Source organism: Paroedura picta, chromosome 6 (genome assembly GCF_049243985.1).
Source record: "Paroedura picta isolate Pp20150507F chromosome 6, Ppicta_v3.0, whole genome shotgun sequence".
NCBI classification, from domain to species: Eukaryota; Metazoa; Chordata; class Lepidosauria; order Squamata; family Gekkonidae; genus Paroedura; species Paroedura picta.
The window spans coordinates 80801468-80815751 of record NC_135374.1 but is presented as its reverse complement, the minus strand read 5'-3'; the positions used below and the strand labels follow the sequence as shown (position 1 = coordinate 80815751).

At 42.5% G+C, this 14284-nt stretch overlaps 2 protein-coding genes across 4 annotated transcripts in view; one reads left to right on the top strand and one right to left on the bottom strand.

The window, feature by feature from the left end:
* PUDP (pseudouridine 5'-phosphatase) overlaps positions 1-3448 on the bottom strand; it is a 56512-nt gene extending 53064 nt beyond the window's left edge. Inside the window, exon 1 of the mRNA XM_077343300.1 lies at positions 3247-3448. Coding sequence (XP_077199415.1) covers positions 3247-3448 — 202 coding nt within the window. The remainder of the gene's footprint in view (positions 1-3246) is intronic.
* The window catches only part of STS (steroid sulfatase), an 86914-nt gene continuing 76024 nt past the window's right edge, over positions 3395-14284 (top strand). For 2 of the 3 annotated variants that reach the window (XM_077343297.1, XM_077343298.1), the window contains exon 1: positions 3662-4031. In XM_077343297.1, the coding sequence (XP_077199412.1) occupies positions 4016-4031 (16 nt within the window). In that variant the 5' untranslated portion in view covers positions 3662-4015. Of the gene's footprint in view, positions 3531-3661; positions 4032-14284 lie in introns of those variants that run through there. The other variant, XM_077343296.1, reaches the window with a different exon arrangement.

Below are 14284 nucleotides of genomic sequence, written 5' to 3'. Positions count from 1 at the left end.
ATCTATTTAAGAGAGAAAAGCAAGTACCTCCATTTTGTAATCATTACTTTAATTCTCAATCGTTTTTTAGAATATTTACAAAAGGATCATAAACCAATACAATTAGTTTTGCAGAGTTAACAATAAAAAATATTGTTTTTTGTACTCTGAAATGTGCATTACAATACAATGGGTCTGGACAAATTGGGACTTGCTAAACTAAACACAATACAGAATTCTTGTATTATTGCTTGATACACTCTCCTGTATATCTGCATTCCCATTCAGACAACCAAAACAGGTTTGTGACGCCTTGGTGGGTCACCCTATGGGGGGAAAAGCTGTAATCAAACTGTGGGTTAAACATGTTCATGTCTGTAGTGTAAGTGACAAAGATATGGAAGAAAACTATAATTATCAAAGGTCATTTGTCTTGCTAGAAGCTATCAGACCTTTTAAAATGGGTCCTGAAAGAAGATTTACAAAACATTTTGGTAGGGTTATACCACTACTAGCTTCAAAGCCCGTTGAAAGGGTCCCCTCCCTTGGCCCCCAGCCAGGCAGCTTAAGGTGGCTTTGGGCCACAGCTTGCAACCGGATCAAGTGGGGCGGGTGGGGGCTGGCCAGCTCCTTAACAGGCCCAGGACAGAGCTCCTTAGCAGGCAGTCAGCAGGCTGGGAGGTCCTCGTTAGCAGGCGCAGCCTACCAGACCAAGAGGCCCTTGTTAGCAGGCCCTCCACCACCACCCTTCCCTCAGGGCCTTCTCCCCTTACCTGCTGCTGGCATCAGGCGCTTCTGAGAGCAAAGAGGCTAGAGTCCAGAGATGGAGGGCGGGAGCTGCAGGAGCAGGGCCAACCATGGTGCAGCCAGCTTTGCTGGCTCCACCCTGATTGGCCCTATTCCAACTTGGACAGCTGGACATGTTCCACCCCCCCCCCCCGGCTGTTTCATAAATATACAGAGGAACCATGGATAAGGATTTACTTTTTATGTATTTTGAAAACACTACATGAAAACAGTTTTTAATTGACAGGCTACTTATGCCAATGATAAAAAACAAAGTTTTTTTAAAATCATCAAACAATGTAAATAACTTTAAAAAATTATATTGGAAGTTAACTTCACTATTGATGAGTGCTTGAATTCCTGTTTGGAAATAACATGCAGTTATAGCAGGGGGGCAGTAGAAGCTTGCTGTGCTTATATTCTATTTATAGTCCCATCTGTCTCTTCTCATATAACTTTAGGTAGCACACAGTGGATTCCCAGGAAGGCTTCCCAGAGACACCAGACATATACCTGCTTTGTTCCAGGAAAGCCACAGTATTACATATCTTCAGACCCTGGGACCTAAGAGCAGCATTGGCTGCTGCAGAAGTAAAGAGCTAGCAGCCATTGCTCCTGCTCTTGTAAACAAAAATTACTACAACAGACAGATAATATTCTTGGCCTCATGCAATATTTTATAATATATTTGATCACAATCTTGTAACAGGTTTTCAACTAACAAAACTTGACCCATTTAAGTATATGAGAATTGGTTTTCCAACATATATGGGGGGGGGGGGATCAAAGCATTTAACCAAAGCTACATAAGACACTTCCTACACAAGAAAATAATCACAGCCAGGCTCCATTACTATGTCAATGTTATTCCCAGTATTTGTTCTGTGATTTAAGTATGATGACCTAAGTTCTGGGAAGTGTTTAATAACTATCACCTACCTAGTCAAACTGCTAAGACCAGCTTACTTAAATCGCTATAATCAAACACATGAGAAAATACTGAATATGACAATCTTACTGGAATAAACCAAATGGACTGAAAGTAGAAGCACTTTAGCATATGTAGTTTGACTTCAAAAACAAACTTTTACCATCTTCACAGCTTTCCCAACAACTTTCTAACAACATCTCAATGGGTTTCACAGTAATAGAAATCAAGAAATACAGTATGATTTAAGAAAGAACTATTCTCTAGCACAGTGGTCCCCAACCTTTTTTCCGCTGGGGACCGGCAGACGACGGCCACGCCCGCGCAGCGCGCATGCGTGGCTACGCATCACGCATGCGCAGCTGGGCTGCGCATGCGCACATGCGCGTTGCACGGCCGAAATCGTGCATGCGCGGCACTTTCGCGATGCGTGGCGGCCCTGATTCCCTCTCCCCCTCCCGCAGTAAGAAGCTTCCTGGGCAGCAAGCTTGCGGCCCGGGAAGTTTTTTACTGCAGGGGAGGCGGGGAGAGGAAACCGCAGCCTGGCACCGGGCCGCAGGTTGGGGACCACTGCTCTAGCACATATCTACAAAAACTCAATAGAATAAATGCTACTAGGATTTATACAAATTTCACGTTTGCATGTGTCAGCTATCCCTAATACACAAGTAATCAAATAAGTGTACCCGTTTCAGAACCTTGAACTTGTGCTAGACATCCTCCAGGCCCAAAACAAGAATCGTGAGAATCACAATCGATTTGACTTGCAGGTCTTTAAATGTCAACTGAACTCCTATATAGGCTCCACTAGATAATGAACCCAATTGAAATCACTGGGGCGGGTTCAGAGCACAGCACACAGCTGAAGAGCACAACGTGAAGCTCTATGGACGGCACGAAATCCTATTTTCAGTACCACTGAACTCCAAATAATATATATTTAATTCAGGGAACAAGAGACCGTAGCGAGCCTAGCATCTCTTTCCCTAACAATACAAGTTATCTGTATTGTTCCTGTTTTATGTAAACCACCCTGAGCCTTCAGCTCAGTAATCTTATTCCACTTAGATTTATTATTATTATAAATAATAATAATAATAATAATAATAATAATAATAATAATAATAATAATGGTTGTAGTTACAATGTAGTAGGGAACTTTCTCAAGTATCTGGTATAGCAGGATTGAAAGCAAAGGCGGGGGGCGGGGGAGCCATTTCCCATATGCTTAACTTTCAACGTTAAAAGCTCTATGTATTCTTTAAACCAACGCAGTCGGGAGGAATTAAGCGATACGTTTCCGGAACAGGGGGAAATAAAGCAGCCTACCCGGAGAAAGTGGGCTGCGCTTTTGGATGACAAGAATGCATACGCTTGCGGAAAGAAACAGGCGGAACTTGAACTCCAGCCAGTAAGAGAAACTGGCGGCGCCGCAACTTCTGCTTGTGCAGCCTGCCCACGTTGCTGCGCTTATCGGAAACGCTCACGCCTGCTTTCTTCACCCCAAGACCCATACTACCCCGATCCAGAAAGGAGCCCGCACACTCACACACCCAGAAGGGTGCCGTCCATGTCAAAAAGGACGTGGGTCACGGGTTTCAACGCCGTCGGGCTCAAGGACGACGCGGCCATCGCGCCGACGCGAGGTCTCCTGCCGAGCGGCTGACTAACCGCCACCCCCAACGGCTGCAGGACAAGCCTGGCCAGGCGCGCCACGACCGGCCAACGGTTGTGAGAAAAGTTGGCGCTACACATTGCAACGGCGAGAAGAAAACACTGGCGGCGGACCGTTCGGCCCCCACGACGGTTTTTATTAGCGTTCACCGGACGGGCGACAGTAAATTTTTTTTTTCCTTGAGCAGCGAGCCAAAGGGAGGCGCTTGCTACGCACGCGCAGTGTCTTCCTCGAAACTGGATTTGTGAGGCAGGGACTCTAGTCGTACCACGCGCCAGTTGCCCGAGGGAGGGGGTGGGCTGCCCGGGTGTGATTCGCTCTGCGCACGCCGGAACGAAACGCCCCGCATTCCGCGCTCTTCCTTTGCGAAGTGCAGGGAGCGCTGTGGTGTTAGGAGCGCTGGAGAATGTTAAATGCTTGCGCGGCATGCGTCATGACACACACAAATTACAAGGGACTGAGTCGAATAAGTTAAAATGTAACTAACGAGCGGCCCAATCCTATGTATGTTTGCCCCGATGAAAGTAATACTGAATCCAGTGGTGCCTGCTGAGTGAGTGTTCTTATTTAGGCACGATTGCTTCAGTGAAGGGAAATGGAGAACGTTGAGAACCCGAGATGAACTGCTAGTATGAACAAGAGAAGGGATGAGGATGGAAGAAGGTAGGCTACAACGTATCCTTCTAGTTCTTACAAAAAAACATTTTTTTCCTCTTGGATATCAGAACCTCACCTGTGCTGTTTCAAAACCCCAGAGCTGTATAGGGTTGTTTTCTTTTTAAAGAGAGCAAGAAGGAGTGGGTGTGGCAGTTCCTTAGTTTCACTTAACTTCTTAACATTATATAGAGCAATAGATACAAATGGGTAGCCGTATTGGTCTGAAGTAGCACAATAAAATCAGAGTCCAGTAGACGAAGAGTGCTTGCAATCGAAGGCTCACCCCTTGAATAAATCTTTGTTGGTCTTAAAGGTGCTATTGGACTCTGATTTTATTATATGGAGCAGTGTGCCGTAAGCCTCTTGACATCTGACTATACTACGTTTTGAACTGGGGCAGATAAGTTGGATAAGGTTGGTTGTGTGTGTTGCCTTCAGCAAGAAGTTGCTAACATCCACTCACCTTGAACTAAAGATTTAAAATATTTCTAAATCAAGAAATGGCTAGCCAGCTGGTATCTATCATTTTAGGGACTTCTGTGTGAAATCTTCCTTTATTTTGTCTCCTAACAAATTATCAGTTCATTGTTTTTTTTACTGATGCTCACAGAAATAAATCTGAAATCTCAGTATTTTATTAGCATGCTTTTCTCACCAATACTTAGGTCAAATTAAGTATTGCCAGTCAAAATCAAATTATGATTCTAAAACAATCCAACAAACAATGCTGAAAAATTTTGATTGTAGAATTCTGCAACACAGCATAAGCTTTAACATGGCACATTAAATATTGCAGAATTACATAATAGAGGCATACTTACAACAACATACAGTATATACTGTGCCCACAAGCACAGGCCACATTCCCTAAAGTGTTTTTCTAGACCTTTGCTAAAGTGTTTTTCTAGACCTCTAACATGGTAATATACTTGTGTTAGAAAAAAACCTCCTGAATAATTCAATTTTACATAGTTTGGTGAAAGCGGAAGAGCGGCATCCTTCCTGCCCTCATCTGGTAAGCCATTCCGTAAGGGAGAGGGCACAACAGAGAATTTAACGTATACAGTCAGTTCTTGATCTTTTAAATTTGCAGGGTGACACCTGCAGTGCAGTGCACATGGCTATTATGAAACGAAAGGTTGCAAATACATGCAAACGTCTTGATCTGATAAGATGAAAATTCAAATGTAATCAAGAAAAATAGTGTCCAGTCACAATCACAGATGCAAGTGATAAATACAATCTGCCAAATTTTGCTTAGCTGATTAGCACCTGTTGTAGCTGTTTATACTTTGGAAGTACAATTCTATTTCATAATTTACATGCTGTGTCCTTCCTTTGATGTCTTGTTAAACAATGGTGACTTTTAGGTCAGAAATAGAATGTCTTGGGTTGTTATCTGTTCCCAGGCACATCTCATAATGATGGTTCTTACCATTAACCATAAATGATTTGGGCAGTGTATCTCTCATGTTATTCAGTTCACCAGATTAGTTTTGCCTTCCAATATTCTTCCATATATTCCATTGTTTCTGTTTTCTGGTTCTGTCCCTGGTAAATCATTGTTCACATTTGATACTGTATTTTTAAGCATGGCCAGTAATATTTCGTAATCATGAGATAATTGGCGTTTCCAGTGGTTCAATCTGAATGAATGGACATATGCATCTGTCTCCAGTGCAAATGTTCCTAAACGTAAGAGCATATTGTTGTGATCACACTTACCATCTCGAAAACTGCAGCTGCTGAGGTACTACCTAATTTGTTGCTGATGTATAAAGGGCCAATTTTATTTCCCCATATGATATATCTTTAATATTTTTAATGTATTTTGTTTCTACTTTGCCAAAACAGAGGATAACGTGGGATTCATGTCTCACTCCATCTTGGAGGAAGTTGAGTACTTCCTTAATCTCAAGCGCTAGTTAATCTATCCTCTTCCTCCTGCACCACCTTACAAACACATTTCAAGTGTAATTGTAAATTCTAGTTGAGGATTTTCTTCTGGATGACAGTATCATCTCTGTTACGTTCACACTATACGCTTGCTTCCTTAGAGATTGCTAATCAACCTCCAGGTGGTCAGTCTTAGCCATTGGGGGTCTTGGTGCCATATTGGTCCCTGCTTTATTATAGAGAGGAGGAAGTTGAGAGGAGGAAGAACATTTTTTCAGAAACTAAAGAGTGACAAAGAAAGATCTGGGCATTTGTTAGATATGCAAAGAGTAGTAAAAATATTCAATAAAAGAAGCTATAAGAAGGATAAAGTTGATGTTCATTGCCATATATGTACCTAATGTAGATTCCAAGATGTCCGTATCAGCAATCAGCAAATGTCTCAGAACTAGTATAGCAGAGACGTATAAATGCTAGAAGTTAAAGCCTCCAGACAACATTACAGCACACTCAGGGAGGAGTGCAACCACTAATGATGCCCTGTGAAACAGCATCCGTGGAAGAAATATGCAAAGCAGTGACCTGGTCGTCCATATTGATATTTGTAAGGCACTATAATGTGTATAGTGAATCACAAACTTCCTTCAGACAAGGTTCTGGAAAATGTTCTTCAACATGAGTGATGATGTTCCCACCCAGAGAGTACACAGCTTGGGAGCTGCCAAAAGATATTCTCACCCCCTAGAGGAGGAATGACCACTGGATACTTACTATGGAGGGTCTTTCTTCTTTAGGGGAAAAAGAGGACATATTCATCCCTCCCTCATCATGGTCACAAGCATCACACATTTAAAAAATTAAAGAAAAACATTGGTTATTATTTTATTATTATTAAGATTTATTTCCTGCCACTCCTGGGAAATGGCTCATCGAGGGGTACAAGTTATCCATAGTAGAAAGGTTTCTTAAATATATTAATATGGGGTCTGCCATTTTTGCTGCAATTAGCATTTTATTAGTGACTAGAGGCAAAGCCCATTGTATGTCGAAATACAATGGATGCTAGCCTTTCCCCGCAGGGAGCCCCAGGCAGCCGCGCAAAGCGGGGCTGGCGGGGGCTCCCTTGGCGTGCGGCCTGACGCAGCAAGAGGCGCTTCGCGCCTCTCTCCGCATCAGGCTGCCGGGCAGGGAGCCCCCGACAGCCGCGCTGTGCGTGGCTGGCGGGGGGTCCCTTGGCCTGCAGCCTGACGCGGCAAGAGGTGCTTCGCGCCTCCCGACACGTCAGGCCGCTGGCAAGGGAGCAACTGCAAGCCGCGCTCTGCGCGGCTCGCAGTTGCTTCCTTGTCGGCAGGGCAGGAATCGGCCGGGTCTAAATTGGTCTAAAAATATCTTCTACATCAATCGGTCTATACATTGTATATGCTTTCCATCCCTACTGGGATTAAAGCCACATTCACAAGGCATGCAATGGCTGAGGAAGTTTTCAAAGTAAATCGTTCCACATTTATCAGCCATTACAAATCAATACCTGTCACTTGACAGATGCTGCATTCAACAGAAAAGTATTGCAAGACATCCTAAGTGATGATTCTGACCCACCCGAAGTTTGTGGACACTTCTCTGGGATATCCCTTGAAGGGGTCCTACCTTTAGAGGGAGAATGGGTCATTGGATACTTATTGTGAAGGGTCTTTTTCCTTCGAGGAAAGGATATTTTGTCCCTCCTGGAGTAATTGTCAAATAGTAAGTTAGCAGGTCCACTTCTTGGCTCAATTGAATCGATTCTCTGAGTTGTTGTTCAGTTCTTAATTGTTTTTATCCCTTCTAAGAGTTGGCAGTATAGTTTAACTGCATTCAGAGTTACTAAAACTGAAAAGGGTGACTCCTACAGGCTAGACAGGAAATTAAAAATGTGTTCCTTCTTCCCTGATTGGACAGTGGGAATCACTCTTCAAGATGTCCTCCATTCTTGGAAGGAGAAGGACCCTTCACAGTATCCATTTTTCTTCAGGACCACAGTTTATTTATCTCTTTTTCTGGCCTATGTAAGGATCATGTGGCATTTTTTCAAACTTTGTTTCATTGGATAGTTGAGACAATTCAAGTTTGCTATGGTTATGCTGATGTCTCATCCTCTGACAGTTCAGGTGTATTATGCCATTTCTCAGGCTTCTTTGGCTTCTTTCATTACTGATGTTGATCTCTTTGAAGCAGGTCCATGGTCCTCTTTCATCAGTACTTTGGACACAGATGCCAAACAAAAGTCAATTTAAGGAAAATTGTGCTGCATACTATCTTTTATTTTATTTGTATTTATTATTTTATTATATATACCCCTCCCCTGTGGCTCAGGGTGGTTTTGTTTTGGGGGGGGGATTGGGGAGAGGGGGCAGCTCAGGAGAACATTCAGTGGTTTCAGTAGGAAAGCATTCAGTGGTTTCAGCAGGAAAATGTATGGTGTCAAGATGGAAGAGCAGCACCTTTCAGAAGCTAGAAAGGTCTCTTCAAGGCTGGCCTGCACATGTGCAATTCTGATGTGTGCATGCACAGAAAAGAACTAAATGAACAACAGTTACAAGTAAATGCAAATCAGTTTTACAAGCACACTCTTTTCATTTGTGAAATGTTTCTGGACTTCTTCTTTTTTATGAAAGAACCTAGATTCTTTAAGGAATATGCAATAGTTTTATGTGTAGGCTGCATACTTTCTGTTCCAGTTACTCCACTTTGACAATTTCCCATTCCAAATGAGTGTGTGCTTTTTGATGCTATTCATTCTACTGACCAACTACCATGGTAATTAAGGTTATTAATTTAATGTTATTCTGTGTTAAAAGCGATCATAGTTAACCAGGCATTAATACAAAATATAAAAGAATTTGTTGAGCCATCCAGTATGATTAATGAATTCATCATCATTATCATGATGCTGTTATCCAGAATATACACATAGTTCACAGAATGATTTGCTGTATAATTATTTCATAGATGTTAGACCTGCCATTTAAAACAACACTTACTAGACACTGTAACAAATTAGTGTTGTGTTAACAGCTAAGTTTGACAGGTTTCTTCTGTAATATAGTTTTCAGCTGCATATTTTTACAACTTTGCCCTCATCTGGAATAGAAACAAATGAGGTTAATTCAATTTCCTAAAAATACATTAAATAGCAAGATATTCAATATTAATATGGATATATGTTCTAATTAACTAAGAAGTGTTATCCTGAGGCCAGTCATCTTGTGTTACAATCTTGTGTTACAGTCTTTTTTTTTTTAATCTTGAAAGCTGTAAAAGGAACCAATAAAGTCAGCTCTCTGCAAAGGAATATCTTCGTGGTAAAACAAAAGAACCAGGAATAACCGAAGTGATTGCAACCTATTTTCTAGCAGAAGTCCTGGCTTGTGTCTTTTAAAGCTGCATAATAAGCAGAAATACAATGCTATTCCAGTCCCTGCACTAATCCTGCTAGGGCTTGCGTCACACTTTGAATTTCTGTCTAACAAGCAATTATTAAAAACAGAGAACCTTTGTTGGGAAAAGGTGGTATCGTAGCTGTCAGTGTTGATTTACAAGTAATTGCTATTGCTTCTCTTTTGCCATTACCAATAACAACATTCCAAATTTCGAGTTAGGAAAGAGATAAGCAGGGTTTTGAAAGCTTTCTACAGAGCACTGTTTGCATACACTAGATTGGTGTCGGCTCTGATGAAAAAGGCTTTTCTGATTTTTAAAATATGTAGAAATCTGTTTACCAGTGGTAGAAGTGGGATCTGTTTACCAGTGGTAAAAGTGGCCCTACAAACAGCAATCCCTTTTCTAAAAATAATGTTTGATTTGCGGGGGGATCAGGAGCTGTGTCCAAATTCATGTGATCAAATTGGCATGTTGAATTGGTGGGTTGAATAGGTTCACACACTGAAATGTGTGCCTAATTATTTCATCTGAAATGTCCAGCTTTTACTTCAACCCACTTTTACTATTCTATTGACCAGTCTTGGTTTGACAAATTTTCAATACTATGATAAATGTGACAACGAGCCAGTGTCTTCATTTGACTTGTACTTCATTTGACTTGACTAGACTCATTTGATTTGTACGCTGTGTGAGACTAACCACATCAGGTGTTTTGTATTGCTAGACATTAGAAGGGAGAAAAATGAAAATCAGTTACATAACTGCTATTTTCAGTACCAGCCATTCTTCTATCATAAGATTATAGCCACTATTGCATCTATGGCGTCATATTTGTTAACTTATTAACATACTAGATTCAAAGCCTAAGGATTGGCTTGGAAGGGCCCCCCACTGCAGCCGTCCTGGGGAAGCGCTCCCCAGCCACCCCCCTAGCTGCCAACGTTGCGGCTTCCCTGGGGGTCTCCGAGAAGGCCCGCCGCACCTTCGACATGGTGGGCCTTCTCGGAGGCCTCAGGGGAAGCCTTCCCCACCCAGCCCCCTCCCTGCTGACATTGCAGATTCCCCGGGGGGCTCCGAGCAGGCCTGCCGTGTCTGCGACGTGGCGGGCCTGATCAGAGGGCCCTGGGGAAGCCATCCCCGGCCCCCTCCCTGGCGGCGAGCTCAGCAGCCAGACTGACTGCCTATTTATGGTGGTCGCTCTGGATTCTGAGCAGAGCTCTGGCTTCACACCTTCTGATTGGGTCCTCACCCGACTGGCCAGAACTGCTGTCCGTCCAGGTGAGGAACCAATCAGAAGGCACTTCACGCCTTCTGATTGGCCCCTCACCAGGACTGGCCCCGCCCACTCTCCGCCAACTAAGGGCTTAGCGAAATATGATATCGCTCACCAAGCGATTCCAGATTCTTGAGCCCAGAATGAGATGACCTTTTCCCCAGTACAATGTAATGTGTTGTAATTAACCATGCAGTGGCGGTCTAAGTGGATTTTATGATTGTAACCAGTTCAGAAAGTGCTTTGAATATGAATTAGCAAAGAAAATAAGGATAGATTCAAATGAGTAGCCATGTTGGTCTGAAGTAGCACAATAAAATCAGAGTCCAGTAGCACCTTTAAGACCAACAAAGGTTTATTCAAGGCATGAGCAAAGAGTGCTTGAACTCGAAAGCTTACGCTTTGAATAAATCTTTGTTGGTCTTAAAGGTGCTACTGGACTCTGTTTTTATCAAAGAAAATAAGGTATTTATTGAATGAAAGAGAGCTCAGCTATGATTCCTTCCTCCCATGTGGCCACTTGCTTCTCTCATTTGTGTTCGGCATGATTTCAGCAATTAATAAAAACCCACTGCAAACTATCAAACAGGAAGTAATTTTTTTGGAAGTAGGCCAAATCTCCATAGATACACTTGCTTGCAAAACAACTGCCGTATTTACAGAGTTATTCCAGTTTAAACTTATTGAGTGGAATGGGTTAAGACTCTGTAGAACTGTATAATTATGTGTAACTCTGAATACATTTCCAATAGTAGCTCTATACCACCGTGATCTTTTGGGACCTATGTATAGCAGAAGTTTGTGATGTAACTGGATTTTTATTTTTATATTTTTAACTTAAAATGTGCTTTTATAATTTGAAATTCATCATCTGTGGTATATATGGCTTGCTTAGTTTTTATTGTAAGCGTTTGTTACAAAGCTCTTGTGGCCAGATCACTATCTGCTGAAAATATGGGTGATGGCATCCTGTTCTGCCAGAAGCAGGGACATGTTCTGTGAATGAAAAAAACAATATCTTAAAATTAAAATAAACTCACAGAGGAAAGGTATTGTCAAATACAAGGACTGTTTTAAGACAAAAAAAAACAATGGTACAATTATTCAGAAAGTATCTTACATTCCTTCCATTGCTGGGAGTACCTTACAGCAACAAGCACACACCAGGGTCTTTAACCACAGCATAGCTTTGTGTCCTGGACTATGATGGAACTCTCTGAACTTCTTCGGTCTAAGTTTTATGCTAACTTAGCCTACTGATTTACACTTGCCAGGTTTGGTATTGAGAATAAGAAAATATGGTCCTTTTTACAGCTGTTACACAGTAGGTTTATTCCAGGGGTAGTCAACCTGTGGTCCTCCAGATGTCCATGGACTACAATTCCCATGAGCAAATGCTGGCAGGGGCTCATGGGAATTGTAGTCCATGGACATCTGGAGGACCACAGGTTGACTACCCCTGGTTTATTCAACAGCAGTGAATGTATTCTTAATTATTAGAATAGCATGCAGTCATTCCAGTTTCTAATTCATATCTTCTTTACGAAGGAATCTTTTTGAAGGCAACCTAAGTTGATTCTTGTGGTGCTAGAATGTATGTTTGGACCAGTCACCACTGCATATTGTCTTTCATGAACAGTCTCTGGAGTGTGGGGATGTATCTCTGTGGTAGTCTAAAAATTGCTTTGGGGTGCAGCCTGGCTCCAGCGGGGGCGGGGGGCCCTTCAAAGCCCATCCTGGCTCTGCTTATGAGATTGTTCTGAGGGTGCCCCCTTTGAAGTTAGTGGTACAGGAACTGAGCTTTAGAACAGCTTTAGAACAGGAATCAGACTATGTCCTCTCAGATAAGAGAGTCCCATGAACATGGTGGGTATTATGTGTGGTGGTTCAGGTAATATTTTGAGGTACAGAGGGCCTTCAGTCATTCCAGTTTATAATTTAAATGTTCATTGTAATACAGTACAGACTTGTGGCGTTAGGATCAGTGTTTGGACTGGGCAGCGCTGTATGTCTTCTTGCAGGGGACATCTCCAGGGCTAGGGGAGATGTCAGTTGGTGTGGTCCAAACATAGCTTTGGGATGCCACGGAGACCCAGTGGAGGAAGTGGGTTTTGGACCCGGAAACAGCATGGGTCTTCTTAAAAGCAAGAGACCCCTCAATGTCAAAATCATCCAAACTTTATTTATGGTGGTCCAAACTTTATTTATGGTGATTCACGTAGACCAGGGAGGAAAACTGATAAAGGGGATCCTTGCCTAGTTGTTGTTCCAGTGGGCTTTTCCTTTCAATTAATTGTCCTTCAGCCTGGGAAGCTTTAACTCTTGCCCCTTTGGGGCTAGATTTAATAAACTCACAGCTTCATTATCAGTAATCCCTCCATTTTTGTGGAAATTCTGCTTCAATATTTTATTTCTTCAGGCTCTCATGAAAGAACAGTGCTAGAAAAACAACTGGGAAAAGATAATGGTGACCTTTGGCACATAGCTGGCATACACGAACTTTTGGCTTGTCTAAATACGCAAGGTTAGAATGTGGACAGAGATGTGAAGAAATCAAAACAGGTGGGGAAAGGATATTTCCCATTTTTTTTCTCACGGGAAACTTGGAGGATCACTGGAAAAATCTATGAACTATGATCTCTTTTTGAATTAGCAAAATCCTTCTTAAGGCAAACGTTGTATGCTCAAATTGTTGTATGCTCAAACGTTGTATGCCCATGAGTAAGGTCTCACAGTAAACTGGGGGGAGCACTGAAAAAAACCCTATAATTATCTTCTTTGGAATTAGAGGCAACGTTCCACTCAAAATGTGTAGTGTGAAAAATTTTATGTATCACAACCTATTCTGCACCATTGTTGTTGTTATGTGCGAAGTCGTGTCCGACCCATCGCGACCCCATGGACAATGATCCTCCAGGCCTTCCTGTCTTCTACCATTCCCCGGAGTCCATTTAAGTTTGCACCTACTGCTTCAGTGACTCCATCCATCCACCTCATTCTCTGTCGTCCCCTTCTTCTTTTGCCCTCGATCACTCCCAGCATTAGGCTCTACTCCAGGGAGTCCTTCCTTCTCATGAGGTGGCCAAAGTATTTGAGTTTCGTCTTCAGGATCTGGCCTTCTAAAGAGCAGTCAGGGCTGATCTCCTCTAGGACTGACCAGTTTGTTCGCCTTGCAGTCCAAGGGACTCGCAAGAGTCTTCTCCAGCACCAGAGTTCAAAAGCCTCAATTCTTTGATGCTCAGCCTTCCTTATGGTCCAACTTTCGCAGCCATACATTGCAACTGGGAATACCATAGCCTTGACTAAACGCACTTTTGTTGGCAGGGTGATGTCTCTGCTTTTTAGGATGCTGTCTAGATTTGCCATAGCTTTCCTCCCCAGGAGCAAGCGTCTTTTAATTTCTTTGCTGCAGTCCCCATCTGCAGTGATCTTGGAGCCAAGGAAAATAAAATCTGTCACTATCTCCATTTCTTCCCCATCTATTTGCCAGGAATTGAGAGGGCCGGCTGCCATGATCTTTGTTTTCTTGATGTTGAGTTTCAAGCCAACTTTTGCACTCTCCTCCTTCACCCGCATCAACAGGCTCTTTAGTTCCTCTTCACTTTCTGCCATTAGAGTGATATCATCTGCATATCTGAGGTTGTTGATATTTCTCCCTGCAATCTTGATC